Source organism: Battus philenor, unplaced genomic scaffold (genome assembly GCF_028537555.1).
Source record: "Battus philenor isolate CCGP_79_NKW_IND1 unplaced genomic scaffold, ilBatPhil1.0.hap1 SCAF_28, whole genome shotgun sequence".
NCBI classification, from domain to species: Eukaryota; Metazoa; Arthropoda; class Insecta; order Lepidoptera; family Papilionidae; genus Battus; species Battus philenor.
Genome location: NW_027181691.1, coordinates 745,878 through 764,219, shown reverse-complemented (window position 1 = coordinate 764,219; position 18,342 = coordinate 745,878). Strand labels below are relative to the sequence as shown.

Below are 18,342 nucleotides of genomic sequence, written 5' to 3'. Positions count from 1 at the left end.
ATTTTAAAAAAAATCTAGCAATGTTAGTTTTCATAACATTTTCCGAGTTCCTTTTGTAAAATCGTATTCATCGAACTATATAAATGTTTGCTAACTCATTAAATCGAGTCGTAAGTACAAATAATTTGTTTTTCTTTGAAAACACACATTGACACTTCTAATTTGTCTAATTAAAACTATAAATTTAGGTATTATACTAAACGTTTATACACCTATAACTAATCGCCTATCCTTCAATCTATAGCGTAGATAATTTTGAAATTTATTTTTAAAATCGATTTTCAGTCATCTCGGGCATTCTTGAATCGATATCCGTAACGTGTTTAGGCAGGCCAATCTAGAGTCTTCTCTTCATGGAACATTCGTTAATGCGACCAAAGGGTTCGTCTGTTCCTCATTTCAGTGAAATAAATAACGTGACCGGCTTATCGTGTTCCATACGAAGCATTTACGTTTAATGTAATTGGCTCTAAACTAAGCTAAATATTTTTAAATATTCTAGCACTATTATTATTATTAAGCGTCTTCAGCTCTCTTTCACCTAAATAACAATATAAATGTCATCTGTCAAAAAGCATTGACAGGAAAAAAAATAATTAAAAAAAAATGTTCTAATGGATCTCATCGTAAAATCGTTGATAAAAAGACTAGTAATGTTGGTTAGTACATAATTTCATTACGAATACACTTATCTGTAGATGTTTTATCGAGGTATTATTAAAAAAATTATCATTATCGCACTAAATTTATCAATTAAGATGTATGTAAATATACGTAAACATATATATATATATATATATATATATATATATGTCTTTTATACATATACATGTTTATTCATGCTGACACGAGTTAATACTAATATTTCTGACGTGCCAAATCACATACAGAGTACAATATATTTAGTACAAAAAAAAGGTTAGAAAATAATTTGAATCAATTAATAAAGAATAACATATTATATAATTTTGTTAAATGTACATTTGGTCATTAAACTGTTTCTATTTGGTAATGTTAATTGAAATATGAGGTAATCAGGTTAATGGATCAATAACGAGGGTAATTAATAAAAAAATATGTTAAAAATCTTAATGTCACTTTGACAGATTAATTATTTTTAACTTTTTTTTAATTGAATGCAATGTTAAAAGATGTCATTGATAATGTATTTTTTAAGTTTATATTTATTTGCATTATAAATATGTAACTTATTATTATTAAAATTAAATAAAATCTTTAATTGTATAGCAAAATTAAAAACCTTGCCATTGAATCAATCAAATTTAACAACTCATACCTAAAGAAGTCTGATTATAACCTCTTTTATTATTTAACTCCTTGGTTTAACAATAAAAGATGCAATTATATTTTTTTTTGGGATCATATGTGGTATTTATACACATTTTTCCAATACAATTTTTCGACTTTATAATTGGTGGTGTATATAAAAAATATCCTTAGAAAGCACTCAATGTCAAGTAATAAATGTAGGCAGTTATTTTTATAAAGTACCTTCAACATGACAACAGGACAGAAATTTGTATAATACAAGATTACATCATATAACAATTATGAAATGTATTAGAGAACAAAAGATGTAGATAAAACCCGCCTTCCATTATCTAGATTGATGTTTAGTAAACATTTCTATTGTATCATTGCATACTTTCAACCATATTTACTGGAGTTAATTTTACAATAGATGTTAAAGGAAATGTTTTGTCTAAATAAATATGTAATAATGTCATCATAGTTTATTCATGTTTCAGTTGATATATAATTGTATTGTCTATTTTTTATCTACATTTCTAACCTTAACCATACCTTTCTGAGATAACACACTATTATTTTGACACCCCATGTACATAATAATATTTTGTCAGAAGATTCTAGACCCTACCCGGATTCAACCCTGGCAGGATTGCCATATGCATATGGTAGACCAGATGAATAAACAGATCCAGATAATCCGGTAACTTAAGTGATTAAATTATCACACTTTTTTGGATCAGACTATGCCACTGTGATCTATAAATTCTATCAGGGCAAGAGAGACTGGTAAAAAAAGTTATAAATGTAAAATAACATATGATTTATAGATTACAATATTAATATCTAGATGGGATACAAATTATGTAATTTTTAATTATCAGTTATCAGTACATTATTTTAAGTAAGGAAAGTAAGCAATAATTAACAATTATCAGTACATTATTTTAAGTAAGGAAGTAAATTCTGCGGAAAAAAGCTGATTTAATTAACTTAAACTTGATGAAGTTTTTAAAGCTAATCAATACCTATTTGTCTGTAACAAAGACAACAAAAGGCTATGTATTTTACAAAAATGGTGGCCACTACTTTATTTCTCTGTGAAACTCATAACAAAGATAGATATAAAAGTTAGTTTATTAAAACTTAGAATAAAATATTTAATATGTGAACATCCAATTAGTTCAGTTTTCTACTAAAATTATCCATTGCTAGTAGTAAGTGAGGTGTATATTAGATTTAATATTGGGTATTAATTATATATGCATAAAGATACACAAAGTTAAAATAAAGTGCATTACAAGGCCTATAATAAAATTTACAAGACCTAAAACAGTCATGAAATTATTTCCTACTAAAAAAACTAATTTATTAAAATATTCATAAAGTTATTTGAGTTGAATTTAAATTTAAGGAAATCCCAAGTTGTTAAATATATTTTTAAATATTATTTATTATTGTAGAAATAAAACTTGACAATGTTCAGTATATTGTTGTACAAGCATTAACATTGTCTATTATAAAAATATGGTAATATTAGTAATTTTGTGGTGTAGATAGTTAATGAGAAACAAAGAGTTGTATGAATCATCCATATGCATTTATATCTTAGCCTATTATGTCTGAATAAATATAACCGAGTCGTAAAAACTTTGTGCTTTGTGTCTAATGAAAAAGAAAAATAAGAAAATTAAATAAAATATTGATAAAATCAAAAAATGATTATTACATCTACAGGTACACGTATAAATAAATTTGTTATATAAGCAAACCTTCCGTTATTGTTTCGTAAAATCCATATTATCAAGTAGACAATTGAACAAACATGGATAATAATTAAATTTATATATATAATATTTGTAAACGGTATAAATAAACACTAAATAAAGACAACACATTAATTTTATAAAATTAATTACCGTTAAGTCATATTTGACCTGTTGACATTTGTAAAAAGAATCAATAATAGAAGGAATAGGGTTGCGCAATATAACAAAAAGCATGAATCGATATTTTTTAAATTGGATCAAATAGCCTCTTTGTGAAAATTTTCCGTTTCTTGTCATACGTACACCTGAGTTATGCCTTATCTCAAAACTATGACGTTAGTAAATTACTGTAATCATTTAGCGCGTAAAACATATGATATCACGTTATAAATTCATAAACAATGGTTTTTCAATAAAAGTAAAATTTAAATAAGTTAATAGAGACGGTTTTGCGATGAGTGTAAAGTTTGAATCCCTACGCCGAACGGGTTTACATTACAAAAGTTTTAAGAATACATAATGTGTGAGCAACAGGTTATCCTCCGTCATAATCCGACAAATACGAGACTAGGATTTTCTTTCGCACTTCCATTTGCATAAGAACCACAACTACGGAGCATGCGCGGCGGACGGGAAAAAAAAAGTGGGAAAAACTAAAGATTTCCAACGCGAATTGAATAGTACCGACCTTTTTCGGACTTGAGGAGGTATGTTTTGTGCTTCCTCTCGGCGTCTTCGTATCTGTTCTTCCACTTTTCTACGTAAGTGGAGATCGCGATGTTGGCCTCCTTGGCGTGGTGCGGCGACTCGGGCGGCGCCATTCTGGCGGCGGTGGCGCGCGGGATCCTCGTGGCGGCGCCCGGACAGAGCGAGACGGCGCCCCGACCGCTCGGGTACTGGCCGTGCTCGGCCGCGAACACGTTATCCCCGTTCCTTTTCATCATTTTTGCATTCGATTCCGTTCACACGCGCGCTGCGAACGCGGCCATCCTTACTCTTCACATACGCACGGCGCGGCGCGAGATCAACAGGCTGGTGCGACTGCCTAGTGATTAATTCACGAATATTTCTTTGTTCCGTTCGAGGAAAATACGCGCAACATGTACGTTTGGCCGATCGACACTCGCGTTCACTTAGCAACGTAGCCTTGGTGCGCGATGTCGCAGCGAGCAGTAAGGGCCGCCGCGAACCGGTAAAAATGTTCCGATAGACGACGATTAGGTCTCAGTGCCCGCTGCCGACTAACGTATGCGTGCGGTTATGATATGATAATGAAATCTTCGCCATTGTGAGTCACACGAGTTGATGTTTACGCTTTTTGTTTATGTTTGGTGCCGCCCCAAACGGCTAGCGCACATGTCACGCGATTCGTAGAAACTAGTGTCGAATTATTTCGAATTAGTCATGCATGCTCAATGTGTTTCCATCCATATGCATGATTTTAATCATTATTTCATATTAAATACAAACGTCATCGACCATTTACGCCAATTATCACTTTTAATGATGTCATTAAATATCTACTTTTTTAATTTTTTGATTTTTTGACATCTCCGTAGATAGATTATAAATGTATTATTAATGTTATATTTATACAAATATTTAATAATTTATCGTTAAAATATATTTAAATAATTTTATAATAAATTTGAATAATTATAACGCAATAAAATAGGTTACAAAAGTTAATAAAATTAAAAAAAAATATTTTAAAGACCGTTTAGCAGAAAAAAAATTGACACACACAATTTAAATGAACAATAACGAACACTGTGACAGTCACTTTATAAAAGAATGGATTCTTGGTTGTTTTCACAAACTGAGTTTCGTGGACCAAAAAAAGGTAACGACAAAAACCCGTGCACGTGTCCCTGCGGTCGTCAAGCGGACTGATGCATTTTGTCCAAGTAGGGCCGAACGGAAATTCTAAAATTAACCCGATTCCAGTGAAACGGGTCGCTGCTCGCTCCGAACTAACCAACGAGACTGGCGCCGGAGCTCGTGGGCGGCCATATTAATTGCAACAAGACGATGATCTCTATTACCCCGATTGTCAATCCTCATAATGTCACAGACAACACATACATACTGTCTCGTTCCATTAAAACTTCTACGCTTCTCAAGAGTTTTTGTTGTTCTCTAGTGTGGTTTGTTATAGTTGCAAGAGTTTAATCGGGCAAATTTATAACTTATTTGCTGTCACTTTATACAAAAATAAAATATTTTTAAAATATTTAATAACGTAATGATATTATAACCATAAAAAAGTATATTAATATGAATTATGTTTGCTATCTGTCACATCCCAATAAAAAAAAATATTTGACATTTCAAAGTGACGTATATACACGTGATTTTAAATAAATATAAAAACGTTAGAGTTTTTGCATTAAAGGTTTTTCACTTATAATCAATCAACCTGTATTCAATACTACACATAAAAATATCGGTCGATTGCTTCTAAATTAAATATTAATTAATAAGAAAAGTCATTTTTAATTCAAAACATGAAAACGACTCGACAAAATTCTAGGAATTTTTGTAATGTTTACATTGAGACACGAAGATGGTTATGAGGAAATGAAAAAAACATATATATACATTTAATAGTTTATACAAGAAAAAAGAATATACAATGCCCGGCGATAAATATTGCACATCGACCTTTGGAAATTAGCCGATTATCTCTTTCCAAAGATCGACGTGCAATATTAATCGTCGCGTACTGTATAACAAATTAAATTTATTTAATATATGCTGTGATATAAGTGTATTTAGATAACCTTTGGATGGTGAAATGAGAGTAAGGGTTAATTAGTTAGGTTAGGTTATTTATTCACGTTATTCATCACTTTGAATCAAATCAGGTCGGTCATTCATTCATCTAAGAAGCCAGAAGAGCCCTATTTAAAACTAAAAACAAATTAAGTTCCTTTATAATGACATTTCTTAATTTAAAATAGAGCTACAAAAATATCAAACGCTTTATAACCTAAAAATAACCGGCAATAGATATAATTTTAATATCATTCACAAACTCAGTTAATACATTATATTTTATTACACGGTATTCTTCCTATTGTATTATTGTTGCTATAAAGATAATTTCCTTTAAGACACCGTCAACATTAGAATTTGAAAAGAAAAATATCGATTCGTGTCAGAAAAAAAATGACGTTTAAAAGTATATCGATTCTTTTTGGTCAAAGGCATTATTTAAAAATCGTGTGAAAATAGTGTAAATAATTTTTATATTAAAGCGAAATTGTTAAACTCGATTCGAGTTAATTTTCGAATTGCCTCCCTGTGGGAAGTGGGTCCCACATTGGGAAACATTGATCTAAGACCTGTCTAGACAATATTCCAGATTATTTGTCCAATATTGATATTAGGTAGCTTTAAATTGAAGGATGATCATAACATATATTAATACCATCATCACTTCAGCTACAAGACATCTACTGCTGGATATAGGATCCCCCCCCCCCCTGTAGTGTTCCAATAAGACCAGTTGCAATCTTAACAGCCATCTATCCACCACGTGGATGGACTTTAAGGCTCCAGCTATGTATTCTACGCTCTAAAGCTTTCCTATTACCATCAACCTGCTAAGTTACATATCGTTACAATATCGATGTTTTTAGAAAGCCCTGCTCTGATTCCGAGGTCGAAATGGAGAAAAAGATCGAAGAAGGCAACGTATCCCTCATGGCGACGATTAATGTCACTATATATTTCTAGAATTTTCCAAAAAAGTTGTACAATATACAATAGAAAAGAACAAGACACAGAAATAGGTCAAAAAAATATTTAATGGAATCAGGGGTTACCTTGCGAAAGTCCATCCTAAGTAAGAAAAGGACCAGTATTTAGCTACTTCCGCACATGCAGTGGTAGTCGTGCAACAAAGTGCATCGCCCGCCAGCCCGCTGATAAATGCGTATGCGGCAAACAATGCGAATCACACAACTGTCACTATCAAATAACTCAATACGTGTTTCACCCTTCCACGGGGCATCTTTAGGAGTTATGTTACACCGATTAATGCCGAACACAGACTGTGTGTTGCACGATTACCACTGCATGTGCGGAAGTGGCTAAATATTGGTCCTTTTCTTACTTAGGTCAAAAAAAGATAATATCCCAAGTTAGTCATGAGTAAAGTCAATATAGGTTTAGTAAATAAGAAAAGATAATAAAATATCTATAATTGTATATAAATAAAACTAGAAATAACAATTATAACACGTACTACAATAAAAAAAGTGAATATGAGGGAAGGTAGATGAGGCATGGAAGACGAATCAAATGTGAAGGAAGATAGAGTTTGCGAAAGAAAGGAAATTAAAATATAAGAGATTAAAAAGGACGAAAGGAGAAACTGAAATAAAAAAATAAAATTAAAAGTATACTTTACTCGTGTTTAAGTTCTGCCCTAAACATGGCAAAATATTTCGATGTTGATATGAAAGTTCTGGAAATTTCTGCAGCGATCGAATTAATAGCAATGAGGCTGCAGAAAGTGTTCAAAGTTATCATCGTCCGAGAGAGTAAGGGAGTTACAAAAATTTTACCATATATAGAAAACGAGGTCGAACTGGAGCTTGCTGCAAAGGGCAGCGGCTGCCGCGAGCCAATCCGATTATCTCATGATGGCCAATAGCTACACAATGCGTTCGTTAAACTTGTATGCGCTGTTGTCACAAATCTCCCGTAATAAATTTACTATAATATCTACTTTCACTTTTTAATATATTCACTGTAAAATATAACTCAAAGAATTGAGCCTGTAAAAAGATTCGTTCGATTAACCTTGAAATTTTTTAAAACATATATAAAGACAATGGCAATTGCGTAATCCATGACAGTGCACTATGAAGTTCACGCGTTTGACAGCCCGCTGTGAAGTTCGCACGTTTGACAGATGTCAAACTAATATTGCCTTTTAATGGCTGCATCTGTCAGTATATATGTATCACAAAATTAATGTATTTATTTAATTTTTAATCGACAAAGTAGTAGCTCACAAATATATATACAATATATACCATACTCACACTTGACAGCCGGGCTGGTGATCACTGTTGTATTATGGTGCACAAAGGGTAGTAGAAATGAACAATGTTGGCTCTTTTCGGACGTACGTATGTTTGAGAAAAAATTAAAATAAATTTTAACTATGAAATTTATGTAAAATGCATGCGTTGAGTATATTTTTCATTATAATATTCAAGTGAAACATTTATCTGTACTTTTATTAACTTTTTATTTGAAATCTTTACTTACCTAATATTTATAATAAACATTTTTTTCTTAATTATTAATAAATGTTACATTATGGTCAGCCTATCAAAAAAAAAATTGAAATTGACTCTTGGATTTAAAAGGTTGCTAACCTTTGCCTTAAAGTATTAATACCAAAATGAAAGGACACGGCAAAAATTGATTATTTTAAAATATGTTACATTAATTTATTTTTTCAACTGAAAAGGAACAGGAAAATAACTTCTGGCAACACAAAGTCTGGAACAAATAGTAAATAATAATTAGTTGTAATATGTCAGTGGTAACAAACCTGCGGTCCGCAAGCCAAATGCGACTTTTTGTAGGATATTTATGGCTCTTGATAAATGTCTCAGTTTTCCTTTTACATTTTTGTGTTTATTTAAATAATACCAGTATGACCAGTATTAACTTATATCATAACTGTAAGTGTACTTTGCCTTGTTTATTTAGAAAAAAAAATTGCCAATCTCCGCCATTTTTAGCTAGAAAATTTTGGAAAAAATTGACAAGGTACATTGGAACTCGTAGATTGCAAATATTTAAAAACACGAATAAAAATGATATTGGGGCAGTGATGTGTTTAATTTTTTTATGTTAATAGCCATATGTGTATATATTGTACTTTTATTTATATATTGTCAATATAAACACTTTATTTTTGCTTTTTTTTAAACAAGAAAAATTAGATAGTTTTAAAAATGGTTCCAACTATCTAGGAATTTGTTCAACCCTGTAATATATAGTAATCTGACACTTTGAAAACGCTTTCTCTTACTATATTATAACTATCAATATACTATATTTATTATTTCTGAAACAATTCATTTTTTTTCAACCCTTTTGCACCTTTTACACTTTTTATTGATCGCCAATTATATTTACATTTATTTATGTATAACTAAACATAACAATGAATAAAAAAAATAATTATCTTGGATGAAGATTTGGTCCGACTGATGTAACGAAGAATTGCTCGTCTGAACTGGGCATTGCTCGTGCAATTGATGGCCGTGGAGCTCGAAAGGTTTATGAGCGGCAACCACGAGCAGGTAGACTTGAGGATATGCCCCTCATTAGGTAGATCGATGACATAGTTTTTTTTTTTATTATATTCTAATTTGTATCGCTAGTGTTTTTTTTACCATATTTATTTTTCATTTAAACTAAACGCAGACAGTTGGGAGAGGGTTGCCGCTATTTGATACGGATCTTTCTTCTCCCAGCTGCGAGGCACGACAGCGTTTTATGATTTTTTACAACTTTTCTTACACAGTTTTCTCTTATGGGTAAATACAGCTAAAACTTATATATATTAATAATACAATTTGGAATACTCAATTACATATTAGTTGGTACATTATTTTATTTCAAGTCGTTGCCTAAGCGCTACAGACCGTTAAATGCCTTGAGAGACAATGTGCCGGGCCAACTCATCAAAAGATTCTGCAGTAGATTTTTTCGTTTCGTCTATCTAGGCAGTTTGATGAGCCTTGCAGTAGGCGTCTATCAGCTGAAAGAAGAAGAACTGATGGAACTATGACTTCTTGGACGTTTGAACTCGACTTTTCCAGTCACCTTCTGTTGTTCCAAATTTTAGCCGAATATTTTCAAAATTCGACACAGATGGTAGAAAGCGTAGTTTTGAGTTTTAGATCGCGTCGAATGGAATCATCGGTGCGGAATGCGGTCCAAGGCATTTGTAGAATATTCCTCGAGATTTCGTTATGGAGTTTATTCCTTATTCTTCTTTAAAACTACACACAACTTTACTTTAATAGAGATAAAAACAGTTGTCGAAAAATAAGAGTCAAAGTTCCAAATTTGACTAAATAAATTGTCTTTTTAATGTTTATTTACAGTTTATTGTATACTATAGATAATAATTAAAAAGTAACTATTCATATTGGGGTACAATAAGCGGTGTAATCGCTTGAGGCGATCTCTACCAGACAACCTTTGGATGGAGATGAGAGACATGAAGGAGATTGTAGTTTAGGGTGTACATTCTTACAAATACATACATTACTATAGACATATATATGTATGTATATATATATATATATATTACGTGGAAAAAGTATTATAATAATACAAATAAATAATAAATGTTACACAATACCCTATTTTAGAGGCCATTTTATCAATATCAATAAAAGACATGTTACACATTTTTATCTTTATTTTTATAAATACACAATCTCTGATAACCGCAGAACGGATTTTTTCTTATATTATCATTACTTTATCTATTATTTCTGAAACGATTGATTTTTATATACGAATTAACTTTATATTGACAGCAAAAGAGTTTTACATTCTTCCCTTCAAAACTATTACATAAATAACTAATATTTGTGTATGAATACTGCAAAACGTTAATATAAACCTTCCGTACGTGACTCAATATCTTAAAATACATTTCTTTTTTAAGTGACATCGAAGTGTTGGATGTTTTTGGAAAGATAAGAAAAAAAGAGAAAAGTAAATCACCCACGTGTTGGTTCCGTTTATAGCTTCCTTATTTGAGTCACGTGTTTATCTTCAACGGAGAGTAAATAAAGTCCATGGCACGTTCACCTCTCGCGTATTTCCGGTCGCCCGTGTTGTCCTGGAGGAGAATCGTAAAATTTTAATATGAACTTATCAAGCTGGAATGAATGTTGATTTTTTATACCATCACTTCGTAAATTCCTCATTTTGTATGTAAAACTCTTAAAGACTTATTTCGTGAGAGTTCATTCACACTCTGTGTTTGGCACTAATCGGTGTAACATAACTCCTGAAGATACCCCGTGGAGGGGTGAAACACGTGTTGAGTAATTTGACGGTAGCGGTTGTGTGATTCGCATTGTTTGCCGCATACGCATTTATCAGCGGTCTGGCGGGCGGTGCACTTTGTTGCACGACTACCACTGCATGTGCGGAAGTGGTTAAATATTGGTCCTTTTCTTACTAAGGATGGACTTCCGCGAGGTAACGCCTGATTCTATTAAATAACAATAAACGTAACACACCAGAGCCGGATTTTACTAAAATATATCTAGGGTTCATCATTTCACGTCCACTGTTAGATAAAAATACCTGTAATAGAATCCAGTGACTTCACATGAACATCCTACACTGCGCTTGCTGATCCATTCTCTTCACTCCAGGTCTTTGAGGCTGCTGTCAGTTCCGCATTGTGGTCTGACCACTGCCACTTGGCAATCCTCTGGAATTTCTTGCTTACTTACATTCGTCCACGGATGCATTTCTGATTCTATCTCAACGAAATTCTGAGCATAGCCAGTTCATTGCTCTTTGGTTGAACTTGACCCTAATAAGGCCTATCGTAAACGACCACGTCTCAGATCATCATCTAAAACATCATATGGCTGACTATTATATTTCTCCAGTGTACTAATTTAATAATAACTTCACAACTGATAAACCTTTGTCTTTAAAAATTGTTGTAAAGACCAAAAGAATGTGTCGAAGCTTCTAGAATGTTGTTGTATAAACTGTTTTAATGCAAACGTAAAATCGATTCAAATAATTTAAGAATAAATAATGCATATCGATGTTATTCAATTCGAATGTATTCTTCGAAGTCCTTTGAAAATAGAACGACGCAATTAATTTAGACGACATTCCTTATTTGAAATTGTTATATGACGCGCGTCGTGTGTGGGATAAGTCTATATACATCTATGCATGACAGGGGTGGTCAAACTCAAAAGGAAACTTACTAAATAAAAAATGTTTCACTTTATTTATTTATATAAACATTTCTAATAAATTTTGTATATTTTATAGGTTTTTAATAATGCTGGTAATTTTACAATTTTAACACCTCTACAGTTAAGTTAAAGATACTTTTTATATGTAACGTAATCAATTTCTCAGTTTTCTTTTTATTTATACATTTACTTATTCTAATTCTTATATTTCTAGACTGGCCGAATTTTAAGCTGTATTGTTTTACATTTGTCTAATATTATTTTACGTAGCTATATATAAAAAAAGTAAGATGAATTTGTTTATAAAATGTAAATACTTTATTTGTACTTCTAAATCAATTTCATTCCCTTCAAAGTTATCTACGTACGTTAAACGTATTTCTGCCAATGATGTTTTCAGTCTTTAAAACAGTTGGAATAGTCTTTTTCCGGTATAGCTTTTAAGACATTTGATTCGGTTTTTATCTTCTCTATAATGTCAAAACAGCGTCCTCCCATTGAACGGAGCCAAATCAACCAAATACAGTGGTTGCGGAACGATATCAATTGAGTTTTTAACAAAAAAGTCGCGAATGAATTAATGCAGAATGACATCGACCAATCGAGACTTGACGATATAAAACCTCCTTCAAACTTTTGACAGATGCCTGTGAAATGTTACAGACAGCCAACATGGAAAAAAAAAATCTGCCTTCGTAATGCCCGGGAGTTTTAAATGACATTTTAACCTTACTATTTGATGACAGTAATATCGTTTGTTATGTAAATATTGCAACCATTTACATATTTATTATAACATACCAGATAATATCTAGAAAGTTCCTTTTGCTGAATTAAAAAAAAATGGCAAAGAATGTTCGAGTGTCATGATTACAATACTGTCAATGACTTTCAAGACAGAACACCTTATGGATTATTTATTCGCCTCCTATTTCAAAGTCAATTATATATGTAATTAAATTTATAATGTTACAATGAGTTTCTTTCGCGTGCTGTTCTCAGGTTTGAAGCGTCTGAAAAAATAATAATGTGTTCATAGTTTTGCAATCAAAATACTAATGGTCATCAGAAACTTGTATAACTTCTTTCAGTCGATATTGAGGAAGCCTGGTAGGCACTTGGTAGTTATTGCACCCACTGCAAGATATGGGTATCCCCCAAAGTTTTTCACTTTAACTATATCGAAAGAACACCTACTGAAGCCTCGTTTCGTGATCGCTGTTCGAGAACCTTTCGGCCCCAACCACGTGCGCCAGCTAGGTTCTTCGTATTTCATCATTTATGATTCAATTTCGAAGCGAAACTCCGAGTATAGCATGTATGTTAACATGAGATAATAAAATGAATGATCTAAAAAGTACAAAAATAATGTTATATTTAATATAAATAAATGTAAAAACCATTAATGTTTGAATTAAAATAAAAAAAAACAATTTCAAAACATAATACTTTAATTACTTACACATACGTTTACATTGCACAGATAATAAATAATTAATTACGTTTATAACAGTGTTATAGCAGTGTAAACATAATAAAATAACGCATTAAATAGCGCATACGTTACACGCTATATTAAAAATGATTTATATCGATGTTTTCGTTTGTCGATACAATGAAACATTTTTGCTTTTTAATGTCTGAATCGGCGCGAATGTAAAAACTTTTATCGCAATATACAAGAGCCAATTTAATGTAAAATATATTTACGTTTTAAATTATGAGTTTTTTAATTTACCGTTATGCTATTTCTGCTTTTAATCAGGTCGAAGTTGATATTTTGTTTGCTTTATTACAAGTTTGAAAGTAGGTTAAACATTTTAATTAGATACGATGCAATCATGTTTTCGTTTTTAAAATTTTATATATATATTTTAATATAAAATATATTTCAAGAGAAAACAGTTTTCAGAGGTAATAATTTTATTAAAAATAACTTAATATAGGTTAAGCTATATTATTTTTAATTTTATGATTATTCTTTTATTTCCATCATAATTTTAAGACTTGTAAATTAGAAAAATTATTTAAATTACAAATAGATAAAATTTAAACTCATAGAAAACTACAAAGAGATTGGTTTTAAGTAGTAAAAAAGGAATGAATATATTGCATGGTATACCCTGATCAAAAGTAAGAGAAAAATAATAAGAAAATACGTTTTTTGAAATTAAAATCATTCTTTGCAAAATTTCTACAAACAGTAATCATTTGCTTGATGCATTCAAAAAGAAAAAAAATCAATTATCATATTGCAGAACGATCACGGAACGGAAATAGATGTTGCTGACAAATGAGCTATATTTTGTTACTCTTTTAGCTTTTACACTAATAAGAGCCTTTAATAGCCTTTAAGAGTAGAGTGAATAGGTTTCTTTTGGATGGGCGTGTACCATCTTCGTCTTCATCTTCACTCTCCATCAGGTGAGATGGAAGACAAACGCCTATTCTATTACAACTATATAAAAAAACCTATCACTCTGTGTTATATACTCTGCATTTCCAAAAGAAAATATACAGACTATATTAATTAGATCTTTAATAATAAAATTAATAATTGTTCAGTTGTCTACTTTTTATATGAATAAATAAATATATTTATTAATAATGCTTTGTTTATTCTTGCATACATTCGTTAACAAACCATTTATATTATATATATTTGTCGTATGAATGTATTATTTCCCTTTAAATTATATTGTAGTAACGTAATAGCTTTTTTGATATACATAAACAGACATTTTGTTACTTTATATGTATATATAAAGTTTTAAATCGTGCCTGATCCGCAATAAACTTTCTCCGCAACTGTTTGACTTTAATAATGGTTGACATAAATAATATGCTCTCGTATAATTTATTCACATACCGAGCGGTCGTTGGAGAGATTATCGATCTTTATTACGTATCATATTAATATACATACTCGAAATTTTTAAGGAAAACATAGAATGAATAAAACATTTAGAATGACAGATGGGTTGGAACGGAAAACGATTAATTTAAAATGACTTCCTATTAACATACGTTCGTAATGATTACGTAAGACAGTTAACAATGAAGATAAAAAAATAACTTGCCCATACGTCATACTAGCTAACGACCCCTCAACTGTTTGTTAACGACGCTTCCTATTTTAATACGAAGCTTCCCATTTAGATACATTGTTCGAAGTTATAAGCATGTTTTATTACCTTGTTTTTAATTCTATAGATTTTAATGGATATGTAACAGTGTGAAATTGTTTCTAAGACGTGTTCTGAAATATCTTATAAAGTAAATAAATACATTTTTAATATCAGTTATTAATTTACGATTAACGCCATCTATTGGTATTTTCAATAACTAAGTTATATGTTTTAACAAAATTAGTTTATTGATTTACTAACAGATGGTGCTTTAATCAAATTATAAAATGTACACAGTTATTAGCAGACCTGCTTAAGAAAAAAATTAGTTTTATTGAATATTATTTTTGAAAGTAGAATTTATTTGTTATGTTGTAAATGTTTAAATATTACACCTCTCACAAATTTATTACACTTACAAAATTGTTTCTCACCTGGCTACGTAATAGGTGTAGGTAAATATTGATAGATGGCGCTAACTTTACTTGATTCCTTTTGGTGCTATAATAACAATACATATATTTAAGAAATAAGAGATATATAATTATAGAATTATGTATAGAAATATTTGTATTTTTTATATTTTAAAGTGCAAGTTGTTAGATCGTAAGATCTTACGATTTTTCTTCCGCACATTTTTTTTACATAACTGTCAAATTTTTTCTGTTGATAATAAAAATCAACCATTATGCTTTATTTATATGCAATGATGTACAATCACCTGTAGGAATATACATTGATAATAATTTATTTGTAGTAGTAATCTAATGAGACCTAGCTTTTAAAATGCCTTCGAGAATAATTTTTTCATGTCTAAGTCCATTTGGAAATATGTATTGTTCTACCTTATGTGCCAATAATATAATATCATTAAGGTATGCGGGCATGTAATCATGGAAAACTGTTCAATATCGATTTGTTTTTTTTTTAATATCAAAAGGAATAATAATAAACAGGAAGCACTGTTGCTCAATTTCGTAATAGGGATGGGCAATTACAAGTAAAAGATTTGTCGACATCGTAATATTTATTATTTTTGCTTTTATGTATAATAGTATTATATAAATATACATATAAATACATATATACACACACACACACATATATATGTATATATATAAATTAATATAGGCAGGTTAAATACTTCTTGGCAATTTCAGAGATGAGAGATGTTGTAAAATCTGCGCCAATTTACCAAAATGGAATATGGTTTTTTATATTGTTCTTTCTATAAGCGACTTATCCTGATACTGTTTAATTTTATTAGGACATAACCAGAACTTGGAACTTCTGCTTAATTTGGAATGAGAGATATGAGTTGGTCATGTTTATACCAAGTTGACGGTGCACTAGGCTCTGGGGTGCTTTAATTGACTTCAAATTCGGTTAAACCTATCCTTTACGCCTGATCCTTTACGAAAATCATGGCTTATATTTGCTATTTTACGTGACAAAAAAATGGCAGATGTAAAATGAAAATGGTTGAACTGTAAGTCTAAAATTGTTACTGATGATAGGAAAGTATTATTGAGTCAGGGAGTAACTCTTAAATTTTTCAGCTTATGTAACAGACTTTCCTAAAATGGTGTATAGGTTTGATCAATTACTTGGCATGGTAAATAATTTGTCTCACTTACATCTTCACTTGTTTCTTTGAATCCACCAAGAACAGCAATAAGGTCTCGTTCTCGCTCGTATTGTATATTAGTTCGAATTTTAGTGGCCAATATGTTCGCTACAAATTTATACAGTCTAACAAACCTTTTAACATATTAAAGTTGATTTTTTGTTTTGTTAAAATGTCTTTAAAATGCTGAAAAATCATTAGATTCTTTCAGTATCATCTCTCCAACAAATAGATTCAAACTGCAAAACGACACTTGCAGTATACATAAAATGTTTTTGTCACTATCATATACCCCAAAGAACAAGTAAAAGTACGGATATACTTTTTTACAATAATATGTGAAATATATAAATAGCAGAAAATCTAAAAAAGAATTTTTTAAATCACGAATTGATTACCGATTATTTTCTAAAATATATCGATATTTTTACGTATCGATAATTTTTGCCCATCTCTAGTTCGAAGCCCTGATGTCAGATTTAGTAAATATGTTTACAAATTTATTCGATTTGTTATTATTATTTATATTTATTTGTAAACTTTGCGAAATAGTATCACGTTTATTGACAGTATGGCGTCGTTGCCTGATTTCGTAATGTCACCTCAATAATTTAATACGTTGTATGGAAACTAACAAATAACATTGCAGTGGAGCCAAACATTTGGCGCATTAATTGCTTCCTAGCGGCCAATGTTAAAAGTAAAATGTTATTTCAAAATTACAAGTTAACCAATTTATTATGCGTGATGGTTTACATAAGAGAATTTGAATTTTACAACGGAAGATGTGTTTATAACAAATACTAACTTGAAAACTAATATTTAAGGTTTATTTTTATGTGTTCGAAATTTCAGGTTAATTATAAAGCCGATATTTTTTTTCATAATGGTGCTTTTAACAATCCAACGGAATAAAAAAATGTCTTTTACAACGATGACTTTATTTATTATTCTCTAAATAATAAGGCATTACTTTTTATAATTAATTTTATAATTAATTTAATTCTTATACATTAAGATTTTAGTAAACAAAATAATTTTATTTTTATATTATTGCTTTATGGTACATTATATATTTATTGTTAACGTCATAAGTTTGACAGATAATAAAGTTTCAATTTATTCTGTGGTGTGTACAAGAAAGAAAAGTATTCTTAGAAATGTTTTTCGCGGTATTTTTAAATTCCATTTGTATTTCAGAAAAATATTTAGCATTCGTTTCCATGAAAATGAGAAAATTTTTATTTTCAGATATTTTATACATTGTCGTCGTTTCAGACTATAGACGCCCTCTGTAGGGCATAGACCTTCCCCGAAGATATCTATGGAGCGATATACCCTAATCGCCACACTTGGCAGGCGAGTTGTGCGATCGCAGTGTGGTATTATGGTACGCAGAGGACGCTGCTGAGCATCCTCTGGAAACTTATTTGTGAGCTGTGGCAATCCTAAATAATTAATGCACAAAGTGTGAATTATATAAGATTGTATCTAAGGAATCAAATCCAAGATTTACGATCGCAAATCCCAACCCTTTACCGCAA

The 18,342-nt window shown here is 30.7% G+C and overlaps 1 protein-coding gene across 1 annotated transcript in view; it reads right to left on the bottom strand.

Annotated features, from left to right (window-relative positions):
- The window catches only part of LOC137925914 (shootin-1-like), a 34,916-nt gene extending 30,370 nt beyond the window's left edge, over window positions 1–4,546 (bottom strand). Inside the window, exon 1 of the mRNA XM_068769399.1 lies at window positions 3,727–4,546. Within this exon, the coding sequence (XP_068625500.1) occupies window positions 3,727–3,982 (256 nt within the window). The 5' untranslated portion in view covers window positions 3,983–4,546. The remainder of the gene's footprint in view (window positions 1–3,726) is intronic.
- Between the last annotated feature and the right edge of the window lie 13,796 nt (window positions 4,547–18,342).